At 39.3% G+C, this 15698-nt stretch overlaps 2 protein-coding genes across 4 annotated transcripts in view; one reads left to right on the top strand and one right to left on the bottom strand.

Moving 5' to 3' along the window:
• Positions 1–543: 543 nt before the first annotated feature.
• On the bottom strand, positions 544–14042 carry EIF2S3 (eukaryotic translation initiation factor 2 subunit gamma). Its single transcript, XM_071750070.1, has 12 exons — positions 13698–14042; positions 11255–11318; positions 10648–10775; positions 10410–10531; positions 8877–8971; positions 7518–7676; positions 6007–6141; positions 5028–5122; positions 3973–4117; positions 3389–3558; positions 2313–2485; positions 544–1261 (listed from the first exon to the last, which is right to left on the bottom strand). Exons 1-12 carry the CDS (start codon positions 13764–13766, stop codon positions 1198–1200), a joined length of 1419 nt encoding a protein of 472 aa, XP_071606171.1. The 5' UTR covers positions 13767–14042; the 3' UTR covers positions 544–1197.
• The window catches only part of KLHL15 (kelch like family member 15), a 31902-nt gene continuing 30244 nt past the window's right edge, over positions 14041–15698 (top strand). For 2 of the 3 annotated variants that reach the window (XM_071750048.1, XM_071750028.1), the window contains exon 1: positions 14085–14124. The gene's annotated coding sequence lies outside the window, so the exon portion shown is untranslated. Of the gene's footprint in view, positions 14125–15698 lie in introns of all 3 variants that reach the window. The other variant, XM_071749947.1, reaches the window with a different exon arrangement.

The raw sequence follows: 15698 nt of genomic DNA, 5'->3' as shown, positions 1-15698 counted from the left end.
ATGGGTGAAACAGTATTTACCTCTAGAATGGCCCTGAAGATATTAAACACAACTGAAACCAGGCTTTAGAAACGAACACAGTACTTTGTATAAATATATGGAAAGCAGCATAACTTGATAAATAGTCTAGTATATAAATGCCTAGAACTATGTACATTAGTACAAATGAAGAAGTTAAACCTAAATGAATGAAAGCATTAGCACCCTACAGTAAGTTTATCCCATTATGTCTTCCCCTAAGGAGTGATTCAGGCTAGCCAAGCAAAAGTGGTTTTGCACCCTTTTCCTCATTCATTCTGAATTCCAACCCCCCACTGCCCTGCCCCCAAGTCATTCCCTTCTACAAACTTCCCCAGATATTTTGCATTTCAAGATCACAGCTAATATTTCTTCAATATAGCTTCAAAATAAGCAGTTTACTCCTACTGTATGAAGAACTCTCAGGTCACAAACACAGAGTTCCATAACAACAAACACCTAAGTTTCAAACAAATCATGTTCTTTTCGTAAATCCACACTAAGATAAGGTAAAAAAAACAGTACTGCCAGTTCAGATCCAGTTTACTTTTAGTTCTTCTTTGGGGATTTAACCAAAACTCCTTATGATATTGGAAGTGACATATTTAAGTCAGTCAACACTGCCATCCCAATTATGAAGTGTAATACAGCTGGAATCCTCAAGTCAGAACCATGCAAAGAAAGTTTTTTCTGCAAATAGCTGCAGAAAGGGTAGTAGTCTTGAGGGCAACTTTTTTTTCCCCCCTTTTAATTCTTGTACTGGTTGAACAATCACTGCAGTCTTCTGTTACTCAGAAAAATTGTATGAATTAATGAAAATAAGCAATATTTTATTTCAATACCAGATTTATAGTTGGTGTGTTACACTGGGGCTGGCCTGACTGATTAAACAGATATGTCTGAAACACAACATAAATTACACATGCCATGGGACATGTACAATTGATTTCTACTAAAATGTGGATAGCGAGACCCACTTCTATGCCAATTCTTTTACACTTTTAATGGTGATAGTGATTAGTATTTTAGTAAGAGGGTAAATTCAATAAAATGTTTCAGGACAGCCATACAACTCAAAGATAATGTTTGCACAGCTTCCAATTCCACCATGAAAACATATCCCCTCCTAATTAGAAATAGGCACTTCATCTTTAAAAATGAAGCCCTCTCTTTTGTTCCTCAGTCGTCATCAACAGTTGGCTTGATTGTTACTCCTCTTCTGATTTGACCCCAACCAATTAAACTGTGAAAAGAAGAACAGTTTCGATTACTTTTAGTAGTCAGAAACATCCAAGATAAATCAACATCCTTCTGTCATCCTTATGCCTCCAGTTTTCACATTATGAATTTTTTCCACCTCTCTCCCACCCAAAATATCCTACAAGAATCTAAGACTGGCTTGTGGAAACACAGAACAAAAAAGGAGGAGGGACAGAGACCATCTGTATGTTTGTAATCAGTGAAGCATGTGTCTTAAGACAGTAAACTAAAAACCTGAAAGTATTGTAACTTATGTTGTACACATATAAGTGTGTAAGTGGGCTTTCTGGCAAAACTTGCTCATGTTTTTCAAGTGCAAATGAATCCACAGAAGCAACAAAACTTGCATTAAAATTTATGCAGGCTGTCAGTGTATAGTTCAAAAAACCCAGCTTCCAGTGTAAATAGTTTCCTTTCCTTCCTTTTTTTTCCTTCCTCTTTCCTCCTCCCTGCCCTGCCCCATTTAAAATAGGTTACATTTTTCTTGTACTTCTTTTCAGGGAATATTCTCTTCCCCAGTTTGTCAGCTAGCTCTGAATTCTCATCTATGCTTTCCTATTGATCTGAAAAAGAAACACACACCCAAGGATATAAAAGCTAGGTTCTTTTTCATAAAGTGGGTTTTTTTCGTATGAATAGCTATGTTTTCTTATACTTTCCCCTCATACTGCAAGAGCTGTGCAGGGTAAATGAACCTAAATGCCCTTATAATATTCATGTAAGTCTTATGGGATAAGCAATAGGTACAATATCCATAATCAACTGAAGAGAAGCATGGCACCAAGCTTAAAATGAACCATCAGCCAATTCTGCTCATAGTTTTCAGCCTCCAGATGCTACTCTGTAGTCAGCCATTTCAGCCTTGTAATTTGAATGGGTCACTCCAGTTGATACTGTTGATGCATCAGAAGAATTCTTGAGATTTTTTAAAATAGACATATACTAACCTATTCTAGAGAAAAATCAGATGTTTGGGGTTTTTTTTTGTTAAAATTAGAACAACCAGGTACTCTACCAATTTAGCACCAACTTACCGCCAGTGCTTCTCAACTCTTCGACTCAGGGCAATTTTTTCTCCCACTTCTGTGCATACTGGGTTGGTTAGCACAATCTTTCCCAAATCAGCCTTTACTGCACTGACTCTCCCCCCAGTAGACAGGGATCCTATGTTTACCATTAAAACTTCATTCTTTGATAATTTTTGCACCTGAAGGAAAAGATATAAAAATCTTAAACATAAGCTTTAGTAATAAAAAGCCAAACAACATACTACACATAGTATTAAGAATTTCCATTACCTAACTGCCACAAAAAAAAACCAAACTTGTAAAAAAAACTATAAATTTCCCCACATAGAAACCATACACAGCATCGGTGGGTAAAGTTTCTATTTTAACCATTGTGAAATGAAAAATATGTAAATATGTTTGGAACGTCAAGTTCTTGTAGGAAAAACCTAGAAAGTGTATCATGCCATTTTCTGTAAAAAAATCCTGAATATTGCACATAACTGCACTGAAAGCAAAACCAATCTCAGATACTGCTACAAATTGATATATTATACCATTATTTTAAATAAAGTGGATATTCTCATTTCCCTTACGCCTACATCTATCAAAATGATTTCTCGAAAAGTAAATAATCGCTCAGGATAAAGAGACAGCTGAGGTACTTAATTTACTGTTACATGAGGCAGGTTTTAGATTTCACTGCAAATAGGAAAAATTATGATCTACTTTGAGTTGTGTAACAAGAGACTGTACCATGAATCAAGTTCAGTTTCTTTTCCACTACTATGTTTGATAAATAGTTTGATAGCAAAGGAAAACAACTACCATTATCTTTTCAGTAATACCTAACTTCAAGACACAAAAAATCTTTATGGTACTTTAAAGAACTCTGGTAGTAATTCCTACTCTTCTGAAAACTATTCTTCTATAATACTAAGCAAACAGGCAAGTTTTGTGACAACAAAATATTGACAAAATTGCTAAATTAATTGTAAAAAATTACATGCTAATAAAACTTAGCACAACAAGTTGATAAAGTAAATTAAGAAAAAAAATCCCATAGCCCTGTCTTTCTTAAAAATAACTCAAAAGATACAGACCTTTGCAGCTTTCTTGTCCCCTTCAGTGCGCACACCTAACAGTCGTCTCAACAAGAAATAGGAAATTTCCAGCTCTGTAAATATTTCTGGCAGTGCTCCAACTGCACCAAGAACTTGGCCAACCATTCGGTCAGCCCGACACAAAGTTGGATCAATCTTGGTACCAACACCTACAACACAACAAGGAAAGTCGCAAGAAATTGAGAGGTGGCTTTCATATTCATTTATTGAAATAATATTTGAAGGAGATCTAAAACCAACAAACTGATATTATACTGAAAATTTTGTTATCTAGACAGCATTTTCAGAATGTCAGCATGGCTGAGCTCTGTCTAAACAAAGCTGTTAAAGCTTTTTACAATTTTAACAATTCAAGTTAACCTAAGCTGACCAGGGACATTCAGGAAAGTTGTTTACTGAACACCTAACATGACACACATGTTGTCTCTCTGCCATACATATATGTATTATTTGAAATTTCTCAGAGCCTTTTTGTTTACCACAATGACATTCATTAAGCAAAATCAAGCGTTTTCAACAAGCATGAAAAAAAAAAAAGCATTTCCATAAGAGAATATTCTCACCTATAAGACCTCCTGGAGCAGCATATTGCAGATCATTGTGTTCAGCAAAGAGTGACACAATTTTGGAAAAGATTGGCTTGCACATGAGTTTTCCTTCACTGTCCTTGGACACAATACCAGGCCGGACCTCAATTTCCTGGCCCACCTAATTATGAAAGTGAAAAAGTCATTAACTGGTTGTTTCACAGGAACAAAGCTAACTGCTATTCACAGATAAGACCTACTTAGCCCAAGATCTACTGCTTGTACAAGTCCTTGGTTCTGGGCTACTGCAGAATTTCTAGGACTTGTTTTCCACCATTTACTGTAAATCAACCTATATTGAGAGCTCTGTAACTTATACCCAAGGAAGCAATTAATTGTCTTGTAAATACAATTTATAAACTGCTTTAGCAAAGGATATTTACCAGCAATAATTCCAGAATTTCAATTTTAGCTTGGGTTTTTTAATTTACATTTCATTTAGCAATCTTGCAGAACTAAGAAAAATTTAGTTAATTCAGTCAGTACAGCTGATCAGTATTAATAAAAACTGCAAGATGAAGAAAAGTTTTATAAATCTTTGAAGATGTAGTTGGTTTTCCAGTCTAACAGAGCAACTTTTAAAGTTCCCATCTATTGGCAGTATGCCACAAACAAAATTTAAAAAAATCAAAATACACAGAATATTTTAATAGGGAAGTGGGACCTGTGGGAACCCACACAATCTTCAGAGGTACCTTTTGCTCCCCTCTTTGCCCCCAGTAATTCAATAAAAGTGTCAGGACAGGAAAAAAAAATTAAAAATCTCCCTCTATTTTAGTAAGCAATGAAACTTGTGTCACTATTAGCAAAAGTTAAGACAATGGTAACAAAAATACATTTCTTGTACCTGGTGTTTTAAAACAGGAAAGTATAAACAAGGCATGGACAGAAAGGATAGGTGGATAGGTGCTATCTGACTGTATCCTACTTTAAAACACATTAAATTGTAGAGATTAATTTTGTACTAATCATGCAAAAACTCCACTTATTGTTGTAATTACAGATCTCCAGACAAGAGAGAGAAACATTACCTTTAGAACACCCTTTAGAATACTGCCACCAGCTACACCCCCCTTAAGGTCATCAACTTCACAGCCAGGCTTGTTGACATCAAAAGATCTAATTACTGAAAAGAACAGACCATAACCAAGTTTATATTTAAGATCAGGTTTTTAAAGAATTAGTGCCTTTCTTTAGCACGTTTGCTTCACTATTCTTCCTAAAGTATACACATATTTATAAATACTACAAACACATAATTCAAGGATAATGATAAATACTATGACTGTTTTATGCTGGATTCTTAAGTACATAGTTTATTTCATTCTCAAAATTATGTAAGCTGCTCCTATACATAAATAGCTTTTTTAACTGTTTCTGCATAGCAAAAAGTAAAGTATCAGTACCTAAAAAGAAAGTAATGATATTAAAAAACCCTCCAATTTCATGTTAGTTGTGAATTTGTAACCTTGTCCTAGCATAGTAAATTTTCATTTATTCTGAAAATACATTTTGGATGTTTCTCATGTTTTGTGAGGAAAGAGCAAACAAACAAATTGGTTGTAGTGGAACTGAATTTCAAAATATTCTGGAAAACAACTGAGACTTTCAGAAGACAGGACTCTTAACACAGAAAATCTAACCAGGCTACCTGTAAAACTTTCATGAGAATAATTTCCTTTTCAAATCCAACAGCTTGTAAGTAGCTCATTAAATTTAGATTCACAGCAGTTAAAGGAATGTTGTAAGACACAGATAGATTCCTCATCTTTACTGCATTCTGCTGCTGTCACACACACAGAACCAAGCAATTCCCCCAAGCAGATTTAACTGTAGCAATGAACACACCATACAACTCTTAAATATGCAAGTTTTTAAGTAAGAGGGCACTAAATGCTCCTTTTAAACCTACCTCTTTAGAGCATTCACCAACATGTTATTCCAAGTGTAGACACATGGAATAAATGGTTAGCCTCAAAAGTCTAGAGCAAAGTTGAAGTATTTACATACCAATAAGCCTTGGCTCAGATGTGAAGTCTCGCAGAGGAACTGGGATTTTCTTCACTATGTACTCACAGACTACCTCAATGTTGTATTTCAACTGTGCTGAGATTGGAATTATTGGAGCTCCTTCTGCAACTGTACCTAAACCAAAATCAAGTTCAACGTGAAGCCTTAGTAATAGTATTTACAGCGACATGACCAAATGTTCTGACATTGTAAAAAAATATTAATGAATTTCACGACATTTTTAATGTATTTCCCAAAGCATAAAGTGTCAGAGCATTTACCCTTCCCTTCAACATTTTAGCTCAAACCAGCCAGACCTTCTTTAAGGTAGTCACGTTGCTCCTGGGTATAGTGTACTAAAGAGCCTTACAGTTGCTCCCTCAACATTCTGTCAGATAATCACAGAATCATAGAATTAGCCGGGTTGGAAGGGACCTCAGAGATCATCAAGTCCAACCCTTGACCCACCGGTGCGGTTGCTAGACCATGGCACTGAGTGCCACATCCAGTCTCTTTTTAAATGTCTCCAGGGATGGAGAATCTACCACCTCACTGGGCAGCCCATTCCAATGTCTGATCACCCTCTCCGTAAAGAAATTCTTTCTAATGTCCAACCTAAACCTCCCCCGGCACAACCTGAGACCGTGCCCTCTTGTCTTGCTGAGGGTTGCCTGGGAAAAGAGACCAACCCCTACCTGGCTACCCCCTCCTTTCAGGGAGTTGTAGAGAGCAATGAGGTCTCCCCTGAGCCTCCTCTTCTCCAGGCTGAACAGCCCCAGCTCCCTCAGCCTCTCCTCATAGGATCTGTGCTCGAGTCCTTTCACCAGCCTGGTTGCCCTCCTTTGGACCTGCTCCAGGACCTTGATATCCTTCCTGAACTGAGGGGCCCAGAACTGGACACAGGACTCGAGGTGTGGCCTCACCAGGGCTGAGTACAGGGGCAGAATCCCTCCCTTGGACCTGCTGGCCACGCTGTTCCTGATACAGGCCAGGATGCCATTGGCCTTCTTGGCCACCTGGGCACACTGCTGGCTCATGTTCAGCTTCTGCTCTAGGGGAGATTTCACTCCTGATCACAATGTGATCAAGATAATTTCCTCAGAGATATCTCAATATTTGATACATCAATATTGATTTTACAGTCAGATTTAATTTTTGAGAACTAGAAATCCTAACAAATACTGCTTCTTTCTCTCTGCACTGCACCAGAAACAATCCAAGAAGAGACAACACCTAGAAAACAGAAATTCAGTAAAAGCTACTAGAACGGAGTTACTGCTATTAGTTTTACATCAAGAGCTCTGACCAACAGCCAAAGCACCATTGTACATAAACAAACTGAAACAGAAAGGAAGCACAACACCAAATGTCTACTTTTTCTACTAACAATGTACATGAACATCATCTAAGTCGGAGAAGCTTTACTATAAGCACAGAGAAAACCACGATGTCCATGTCCCAACACTGAAGAACTTTCACTACTCACTGTAGTTCTGCTGTTGAAAACTTACCTTGTACAAATGCAAGAATCTGTTCATACTGTTCCTTAGCCTGGCTCTCCTTCACCAAATCAATCTTATTCTGTAGAATCAAAATGTGTTTCAGTTTCATGATTTCTATAGCAGCTAGATGTTCTGAGGTCTGGGGTTGAGGGCATGACTCATTACCAGCTGAAAGAAGAAAGGTGACTGCAATATAGAAACTGCAAAGAGAGATGAAACTCCTACAATTACAACATCTGCTTTCCATTATACCTTTACACAAAAAAAAACAACCAGTCAGCTCTCAGTAAATTACATGCAAATCATCCAAGTTATTAAGCACCTGCACTTCCTGGAACTGCTGGCTTTAGCATCCACACAATATATGACAGATGAGAAGTTCCCAAAGTGTTTTCCCCATTCTACATGTTCAAAATACAAACTTTTTAAAATTTCCAAAGAGCTAACTTCTGTCTAGTTGATTTATTCCATCTTGTAGGTCTTTAGACATCTCAGTACTGACTGCTGCTTAGCAGAGAATTCACCCTTTAAGAAATACTCTAAAATTCTATGGGGTTTTTTTCTGATCACCAAAGCCATAAAAATCCCCAAACTCTGTAAAGCACAATAAAAATATCAAGTATGTGAACAGGACAGGTATCAGCATACTTTGGATTTCAGCCATCCAAAAAGCCAGCTTTGGACTGATGCACCATTATGGTGGTCAATCTCACCTGAAGTTCAGTCTTTTTCTAGAACTACACAGGCAGAAGGAATGAGAGCTCATCAGTTACCTCTAACTATTTAAACTACAGTATCTGAAGCTGTTCCTATTTGTTGACAAGCCCTACAGGTAGTATAATAGCTATTTATCACTGCAGAGCACTGAACTGTTCTACAGACATACAAACGTGAGTTTTATACACTTCCTATTGTTTGCAAATATGATTAAAAATTGTCTAAATAAAGATAAAACTCCTGTACCTTGATACTGTCAATATTCATTTGGGTTTACTGTTTGCACTGATGTTTGTGGACTCTCCTGCACAGCTTGAGAGTATGTATCTAAACCAAACTGAAACTTCAGAGAAACTAAAATTTACCTGTAAGCTAATGCATATCCATAAAATGCTATAAATTTTCCAGTACTATACCACTACAAGGTTTCACCTTACCTAATTAATCTTCTATCAATTGGGCCAGCTACTAGACTTAGTATGTACAGTTATGTTTAAAAAACCCAGCTTGTTAGGATACTTTTTTTTTTTAAAATTATTATTCAATTGCTCACCCCATTCCACTAAATTTTAAAACTCATATAAAGTTAGTCCATTATATTTAAGAAAATAGGGAAAACAAAAAGCTCTGCTTTTCTGTGGCAAACATTACCTATCAATAGTAAAGCTGCATCCATTACTGCTGCACCGTTCAACATAGTAGCCATCAAAATATCATGGCCAGGACAATCCACAAAAGAGACATGCCTGTTGTAGAAAAAAGTTAAAAAGAAGTCCAAAAGCCAATCATCAACAATTTCTCTGACTGATTTATGTGAGTGGTTGAGCAAACAAAGGTTAAAAGCATCCTTAAAATTGATAGATAAATACACATTTCAAGACAGATGTTGAAAAGTAATACCTTAAAAATGTTTTCATAAGAATAAAAAAGTTACTGAACAGCTACTGAATAGTTTTCTGAGTTTCAAGATTTGATACCATACATCCATACTAGACACTGCTTTAATATTGCACAAATTTGCTTATAAATTAGACTAGATTTAAATGCACTGGGGAAAAAACAAACCAAAAAACAAACCCCTCCCCATATGAACAAAAACCAAAACCCCATAGGATTTCTTTTTAAAAGACATCTCCCATTTTCCAGTATTAGAAAATTATGCATCATTAATTACATGGTTGTAACTGCACTTTGATTCAAAAATTCATTCACTGAGACAGTGTTGCAGGTCTTATTTCCAAACTTATTATTTTATTGTGCAGACTGTAATAGTGGATTCACTAGATTCTTGTCTGAACATACACAGTGAAGAATCCTTGTTTCTTGGTAGTATGCCACCAAAAAAAAAAATCAGGAGACTAATTTACTGCTTTGCTGACAATGTTAAAAATCTACTATAAGCAAATAGTAGAATACTACTAGAAATAAAGAATCCAAAGCTTTTAACCAACAGTTCAACAATGGCTGCATTGGCTGCAGTTACTGTGACACTCCAGAAGAAGTTACTGTTAGAACAAGTGCTCTAACAGGAACCTGAGGAAAAGAAGGAAATAAGTGATTACAGAACTAGGTGTATTTTATACATATGAATGAACTGGGAATCTTGCTGTACAACAGTCTTTGTTACTGCTCTCATTTGAGCAATCACTGTAAAGATCCATGTAACACCTGTTGCAGTTACTGTGCTTGCAGAAGGATCAGTGTGATGCTCTCATAGAAATGAAGCAAATAAAGGACACCTGGCTCCAGTTAGGGGCCCAATCTCACATTAAGCATCAGGCTTTCATATATTAAGAACTTTGAAGACTTTTCTGCCACTAGAAAGCAAAAGTTTAACAAAGGCCACCGACCAGAAAGCAATTTTCAAGATGTGTTTGAGAGGTCCATCTGAGTTCTCATTCTAGTGGCTTTAAAAAGTATGTATATTAATAGAAGAAAAATTTCACCCCAGAGTCCTGCAAATACTCAAGCACAGAAGACAGAGTTGGGCTCCACCATGGACTGTGCATCATGACTAATAAAAACAAGGCAGTTTAGATGATACCTCAGATCAGGGGTACCCAGCACCTCAGAACATGTGGTCTGCCACAATTAATACATTCAGCCTGCAGATCATTCCTGACTATTTTCCATTATGTAAAAGGAGGTGAACAGAGTTTATGCCATTAATTTTATAACAGTTACCTGACTAATTTGAAGTTCCCTTTGGTGCCAGGAATATCTGTGGGAAACTCATCTGGGGTGCTGCTTCCACAGGATCGGTAACACTCTGGCCGGGAACAGCTTGGGTCATCCAGCTTGTAAATCTGTAATTTTTGAAAATTGAGAAAAAGTTTTACTCATCAAGGATTAGTTACTTATAAGTTTACACCCACCCTGAAATATTTTATCAACATTTGTTAGATTTATAGTAATGTCTCACCTTTGCATTAGCATAACCCAGCTTGATTGTGATATTTCTTTCCAGTTCATTTTTAAATCTGACAGTATGAACTCCAGATATAGCTTTGACTACTGTTGACTTTCCATGGGCTACATGACCAATTGTACCTATGTTTTAAAAGCAAACATTTGTCAGTAAACCATTTTTAAATGCTGTGTAATATTCCGTTACAATCAACAGATAATTACCCCAAGCTCCTTGTAGCCATTAAGTCCACAGCTCCCAAGAGAAGCAAATATGAGTTTTGTAATAAATTTTGATTAAACAAGATCTGAAGCTGTCCATATCCCAATGGACAGACCTTTGCATTCTCATGAAACTCATCCCAGTACTTAATTTTAAAGTAAAATAAACTGTTCCCCACTTCATTCCACAGTGTTCTTGTAGTAAAAATGGTGCATTCCAAGTTAGGGTATGACAATTATTTTCCTGTGGCTTAAAAAAATTTACAATAAAAACACTTTATCTATATTACTGTCTGTTTCAGTAGAGATTTCTTTAAAATATTCTCCCATAGGTACTATATGCTACTGCATGGGCACCAGTCACGTTAATGCACCTTTATTTTTTAAAGGTTTCTTTTTACCTATATTAATTGTTGCTTGTCTGCTGATGACTTCTGGTGAAAGAGGTGTCAGCTTGGTAACATCCTGCATGAGGAAGATTTTAGAATTTATTAATCTTGTATCTAGATGCTTAGAGAGTACTAGATGTATTTTCTTAAAAATTATCCAGTGGTCCTATTCAGGAAATTCCAACCAAGCTCATTAAAATAGTTCTACATATGTACTCCAGTCTCTCAACTGTGTTAAATAGGACAAAAAGTGAACAAAATTCTGGTTGTAAACTAATAAGGATGGTAAATCAAAACACTGATTGTAAACCAGTATAGGCTCCAAGATGTTAAAGATGGAAGTACACAAAAAAAAAACCACCTCAAAATAAGTTCTAACACATAGAACCCCCCTAACTGCCCCAAAACTTAAATTACACATAACAGGTAAATTCAAATTAACTTTCCACAAGTTACAAGGTAAAATACATATATGCTTAAGATATATATTTGTCATTAAACAGTTGTTTAATTGGTATGTTTCCATTACACTCAATATATAATTACAGCTTGACACTTTGGATTCAGCAGAACGAGAGATTTCATTAACACCATGGATTCCCTTTTTTTAAGGCTACTTTTTCTCAAATGCTGTTACTTCTGCTTTAGACACCAGATAAAAATTCTGCTGTCCTAAACAGGTTATTGTATGAATCTACTGGTAGCACTTGGCAAATAAACCACCTACAAATACCTCCCTGACAGTTAAAAGACCAAAAGCTTTTTTAAAGCTATTTGCCTAAATACTGAAAGGACAGTTCAATGCTGAAATCCACTGAAATGTTCCTCTGTACTATTGTTGAAACTATTTACAGTTCATTTCCATTCTGCACTGAAGTCATATGGGTGAGCTGCTCAGTTCAAGCAAAGATGCACGATGGCAAGAGTCCTCAGTGCAGGACAGAGTAGAAATTTTTTGCTAAGATACAAACAACACACACATTAATTGACATTAAGTTATGTATGGTTAAATCATATATTGTATTTTTATACAACTGTGTAAAAATACAATAAATGATCTAACAATGCATAACTTACATGTCTGTGTAAAAATATAAGCTCATTCATTCTATTTTCAAGTATAATAATAAATAAAACATAAAATAAATAAATAAAGGAATAAAACATTTAAAATCCATTTAAAACAAGTTTCGTCCTCCTAACACAGGCAAATAAATTTATGTTTCTTGCATATCTAACTTAAAAGGACTACAAAACACTGTAGTCACCGATGGGAACATGACCTGCAGATGGCACCATCTAGCAGGGTGACAGGCACGTAAGCATGATGCAAATCCTGTCATCAAGAGAAATGTTCCTGATTCACACAAATATGCACGCATGCATTTTTTTTCCCCCGAAGACTGGTAAAAGGCTAAGCTCAGCTATAAGATCCAGTCACTTGCTCAATAAGTATTCAAAGGCCAAATGAAAAAATAGAGAACAGGATTTAAAAATAATTCCTACTGACCTCCTAACTAGGCCTATCTGTGCTCTGACTGGCAAATGCCACAGTCAGCAATGACAAAAAGTAAAAATACCCTGACATTACTAAACACACTAAACAGCATAGCATCAACACAATTAGCCATAACACCAAAAGAACTGTTGTGCTCAAACCCTCAAGATATCAAAGGCTGTAAAGACAAACAAGCCCTTCGTGTTTGCTGAAAACCTGTGAGACAACACAGGGCCTTTCGACTGATTTGTCTGCATACACGTGTAACAAGTGAGACAGCCCAGGCGAGACTTTTGATAGGCAAGACTATCATGAGAGACGACTGAAGTTGCTTTTCTTAGTTGTCAAGAAAATCTTGGTAGACCAGCCAAGGGAGGGCTGGCAACCAATCCACTCAGCCTCCTCTGGGACAAATCGGCTGTTTAAGACTCTACTTGATAGACTGAAGAGGCCTTCAAACCCGCTAGAGCAGGACAGCCTTTTCGAGGTGGAAACCATACGCCTCTCTCCATCAGTGTCATACAAAGGCTTCACAGGCAAAGCCGGGCGGCCAGGCCGCCAAGCCGCGGACCCAACCTCACCGGCAAGCCAAGTGCCTCATCCAGCCGGCCCACACCCGCTGCCACCGGCCGAACCTGCTCCCGGCGCCGCCGCTCTGCCCTGCGCCTACTGCCACCTACCCCTTCCCTCAGCCCCCGTGTGAAGCAGCTCTCTCTCCCCCCCCCAAAAAAGCATCCGCCATCCGCGACCCATCACACCTCACCGGTGGCGGCGGGGCCTGGAGGGAGGGAGCCACAAATCCCCTCAACCTCCGAGCGCTGCTCCCACCCCGCAGCGGCCCCCCCGGCCCCGTCGCACTCCGGCGGCCCCCACCGCTCAGACTCGCCGCTCCTCAGCCCCCGGGCCCACAGTAGCCTCTCCCCGTCTCCCGGTTGCCCCCGGTGGGGGGGGTCTCACCAAGGTGGCGAGGTCCTGCCGGCTGAGGTGCGGCTGCCCCAGAGTCACTCCCGCCTCGTCCCCCGCCATCTTGGCCCAAAGAGGAAGCGAGGAGGCCCGGGCTGCCGCCTGACCCCCCTCAACCCTCAGCGGCGGGGCCGCAGGCACGCAGCCCAGCGCCCGCCCGCCGCCCGGGAAGAAGTTGCTCCTTTCGGGAGCTCGCCGCGACGGGCGGCACGGAGCCGCCGACAGCCCCGCCGCGGGGCGGGAGTAGCTCAGGCGCGGCGCGGGGCAGCCCTCGGAAGGACCCCTCCGTTTCCCCCCGGCTCTCCCCGCCGCCCTCTCGCCGGGTGATGCAACACGCGCGGCCGCAGGAGGACGCCCCGCGCATGCGCCGGGCCCTGACGGCGGCGGCGGGAAGGCTCCGTGCGCGTGCGCCGGTCGCCGGGTAACGGTCGCGGGTGGAGCGGGGCGGCTGAGGGGAGGCCCGGGAGAGGGTGGTCTGGGGAGAGAGGGGAGGAAGTGTGGGGGTTTGTGGGGTGGTGGGAGGTGTGGGCTTACACGCAGCTCCCGGTGACCGCGGGTAGGAGACGTGTCTGGCGAATCCACGCCTGTGAAAGTGTTCCCGTGGAAAGGGGAGGGTCTTTTGTCCTCCCCACAGGCCGGCTGGGCCTGCGGTTGTCCTGTGCTAAGTGCGGTGTGTATGTAGAACGCTGCGGTAGGGTGATGAGGTTGCGGGCATAGTTTGGTTCAGAGGTGCTGACAAAAAAAAAAAAAAAAAGATTTTTTCTGTGTTTGTGTTTTGTGTGTATCAGTCAGCGTGATAATATAGGTTAAGTTGTGGCAGTGAGTGGGTGTGATGCAGAAGGGGAGGTAGAGATAAAACTGATGCAAGACGTGGTTGTATGTACTGGAAGTGAGCGTCTCTAGTTTGGTGTCAGATCGGTTTATCTGCTCACACCGGGAAATGGCACTCTGCATATGTTAGTAATCTCCGCTCGCCATCAGCCTGCTAAGATTTTGAATTTCAACCTTTCAATCTTCCCTTTTTACTGTCCTTTGTACAGAGAGAGCTTAGTGTTAGGGAGATCCTGCTCCAAGTTACGAACAGCTTGAGTCTTTTGTACTGAACAGGTAAAAATTCTGCCAAATGCATGCAGTTTTCAGAGTTGAGTACAAGATAAACAACTTTAAAATTCTAATAAAAGCCCTGATCCAGTTATGGGAGACAGCTTAGAGGTTCAAACTAAGAGCCAAATTCATAATCTTCCCCCCTGGGAAACCTGATTGATTTCACCTTCATGGAATCTTCTTAAGGGTACAGAGGTTGTTGCTACTAACAGGAGTTCTATTACGATCAGAGAAACAGGTTTCAGTGGGAGTAACCAATTATGTCAAGTACACATTCCTCAACAGTGGCTTTGCCTGCTGGAAAATGGCATAGTTCTCAGTTTTGCCTCGCTAACTGCTTGGGTGAAGAAAAAAAAAAAAAAAAAGACAAACCGCAGAGCAGAAAACCATGTGATTGAAATGCGATAAAGTGAATCTGTATAAAACTGGTATGCTTGTTTTAGCAATGCTCCCACTTAGGCAAATACTGCTGTTTTCATGCTTTCCTGAGCTAGCAGTGAGTTCTACTTACTGAGTTCTATTCACTGCTACCTAGAGCAAATACATTACCAGGATTCCTGAAGAAATGAATATGAAAATACGGTAAGAAACCCTACATTGTGTATAATGGTGTTGCCAATGACAAAAGGTATTTTGTCTTGCAGCCCAATAATTTTGCACATTGGTCTGGAAAGTAAGTTTTCGTATCTAATCTTTCATCAGGCCATGTGATAGTTTCAGATTTGTAAAAAAAAAAAAAAAATTCTGGGAAAAGCAATAGATGCTTATGACCAAGATACACAAAATATAGTTGGAACATGATGCAATACTTGGTTGTAGTTGCCTCGACGTCTGGGCATGTATAATCACTCCTTTATGAAAATGAACTGAAAATACTAGACTCTGTAGTTA

The sequence above is a fragment of the Heliangelus exortis genome, chromosome 1 (assembly GCF_036169615.1).
Source record: "Heliangelus exortis chromosome 1, bHelExo1.hap1, whole genome shotgun sequence".
Lineage (NCBI taxonomy): Eukaryota > Metazoa > Chordata > Aves > Apodiformes > Trochilidae > Heliangelus > Heliangelus exortis.
The sequence above is the reverse complement of the archived record's forward strand: the minus strand, read 5'-3'. Positions and strand labels throughout refer to the sequence as shown.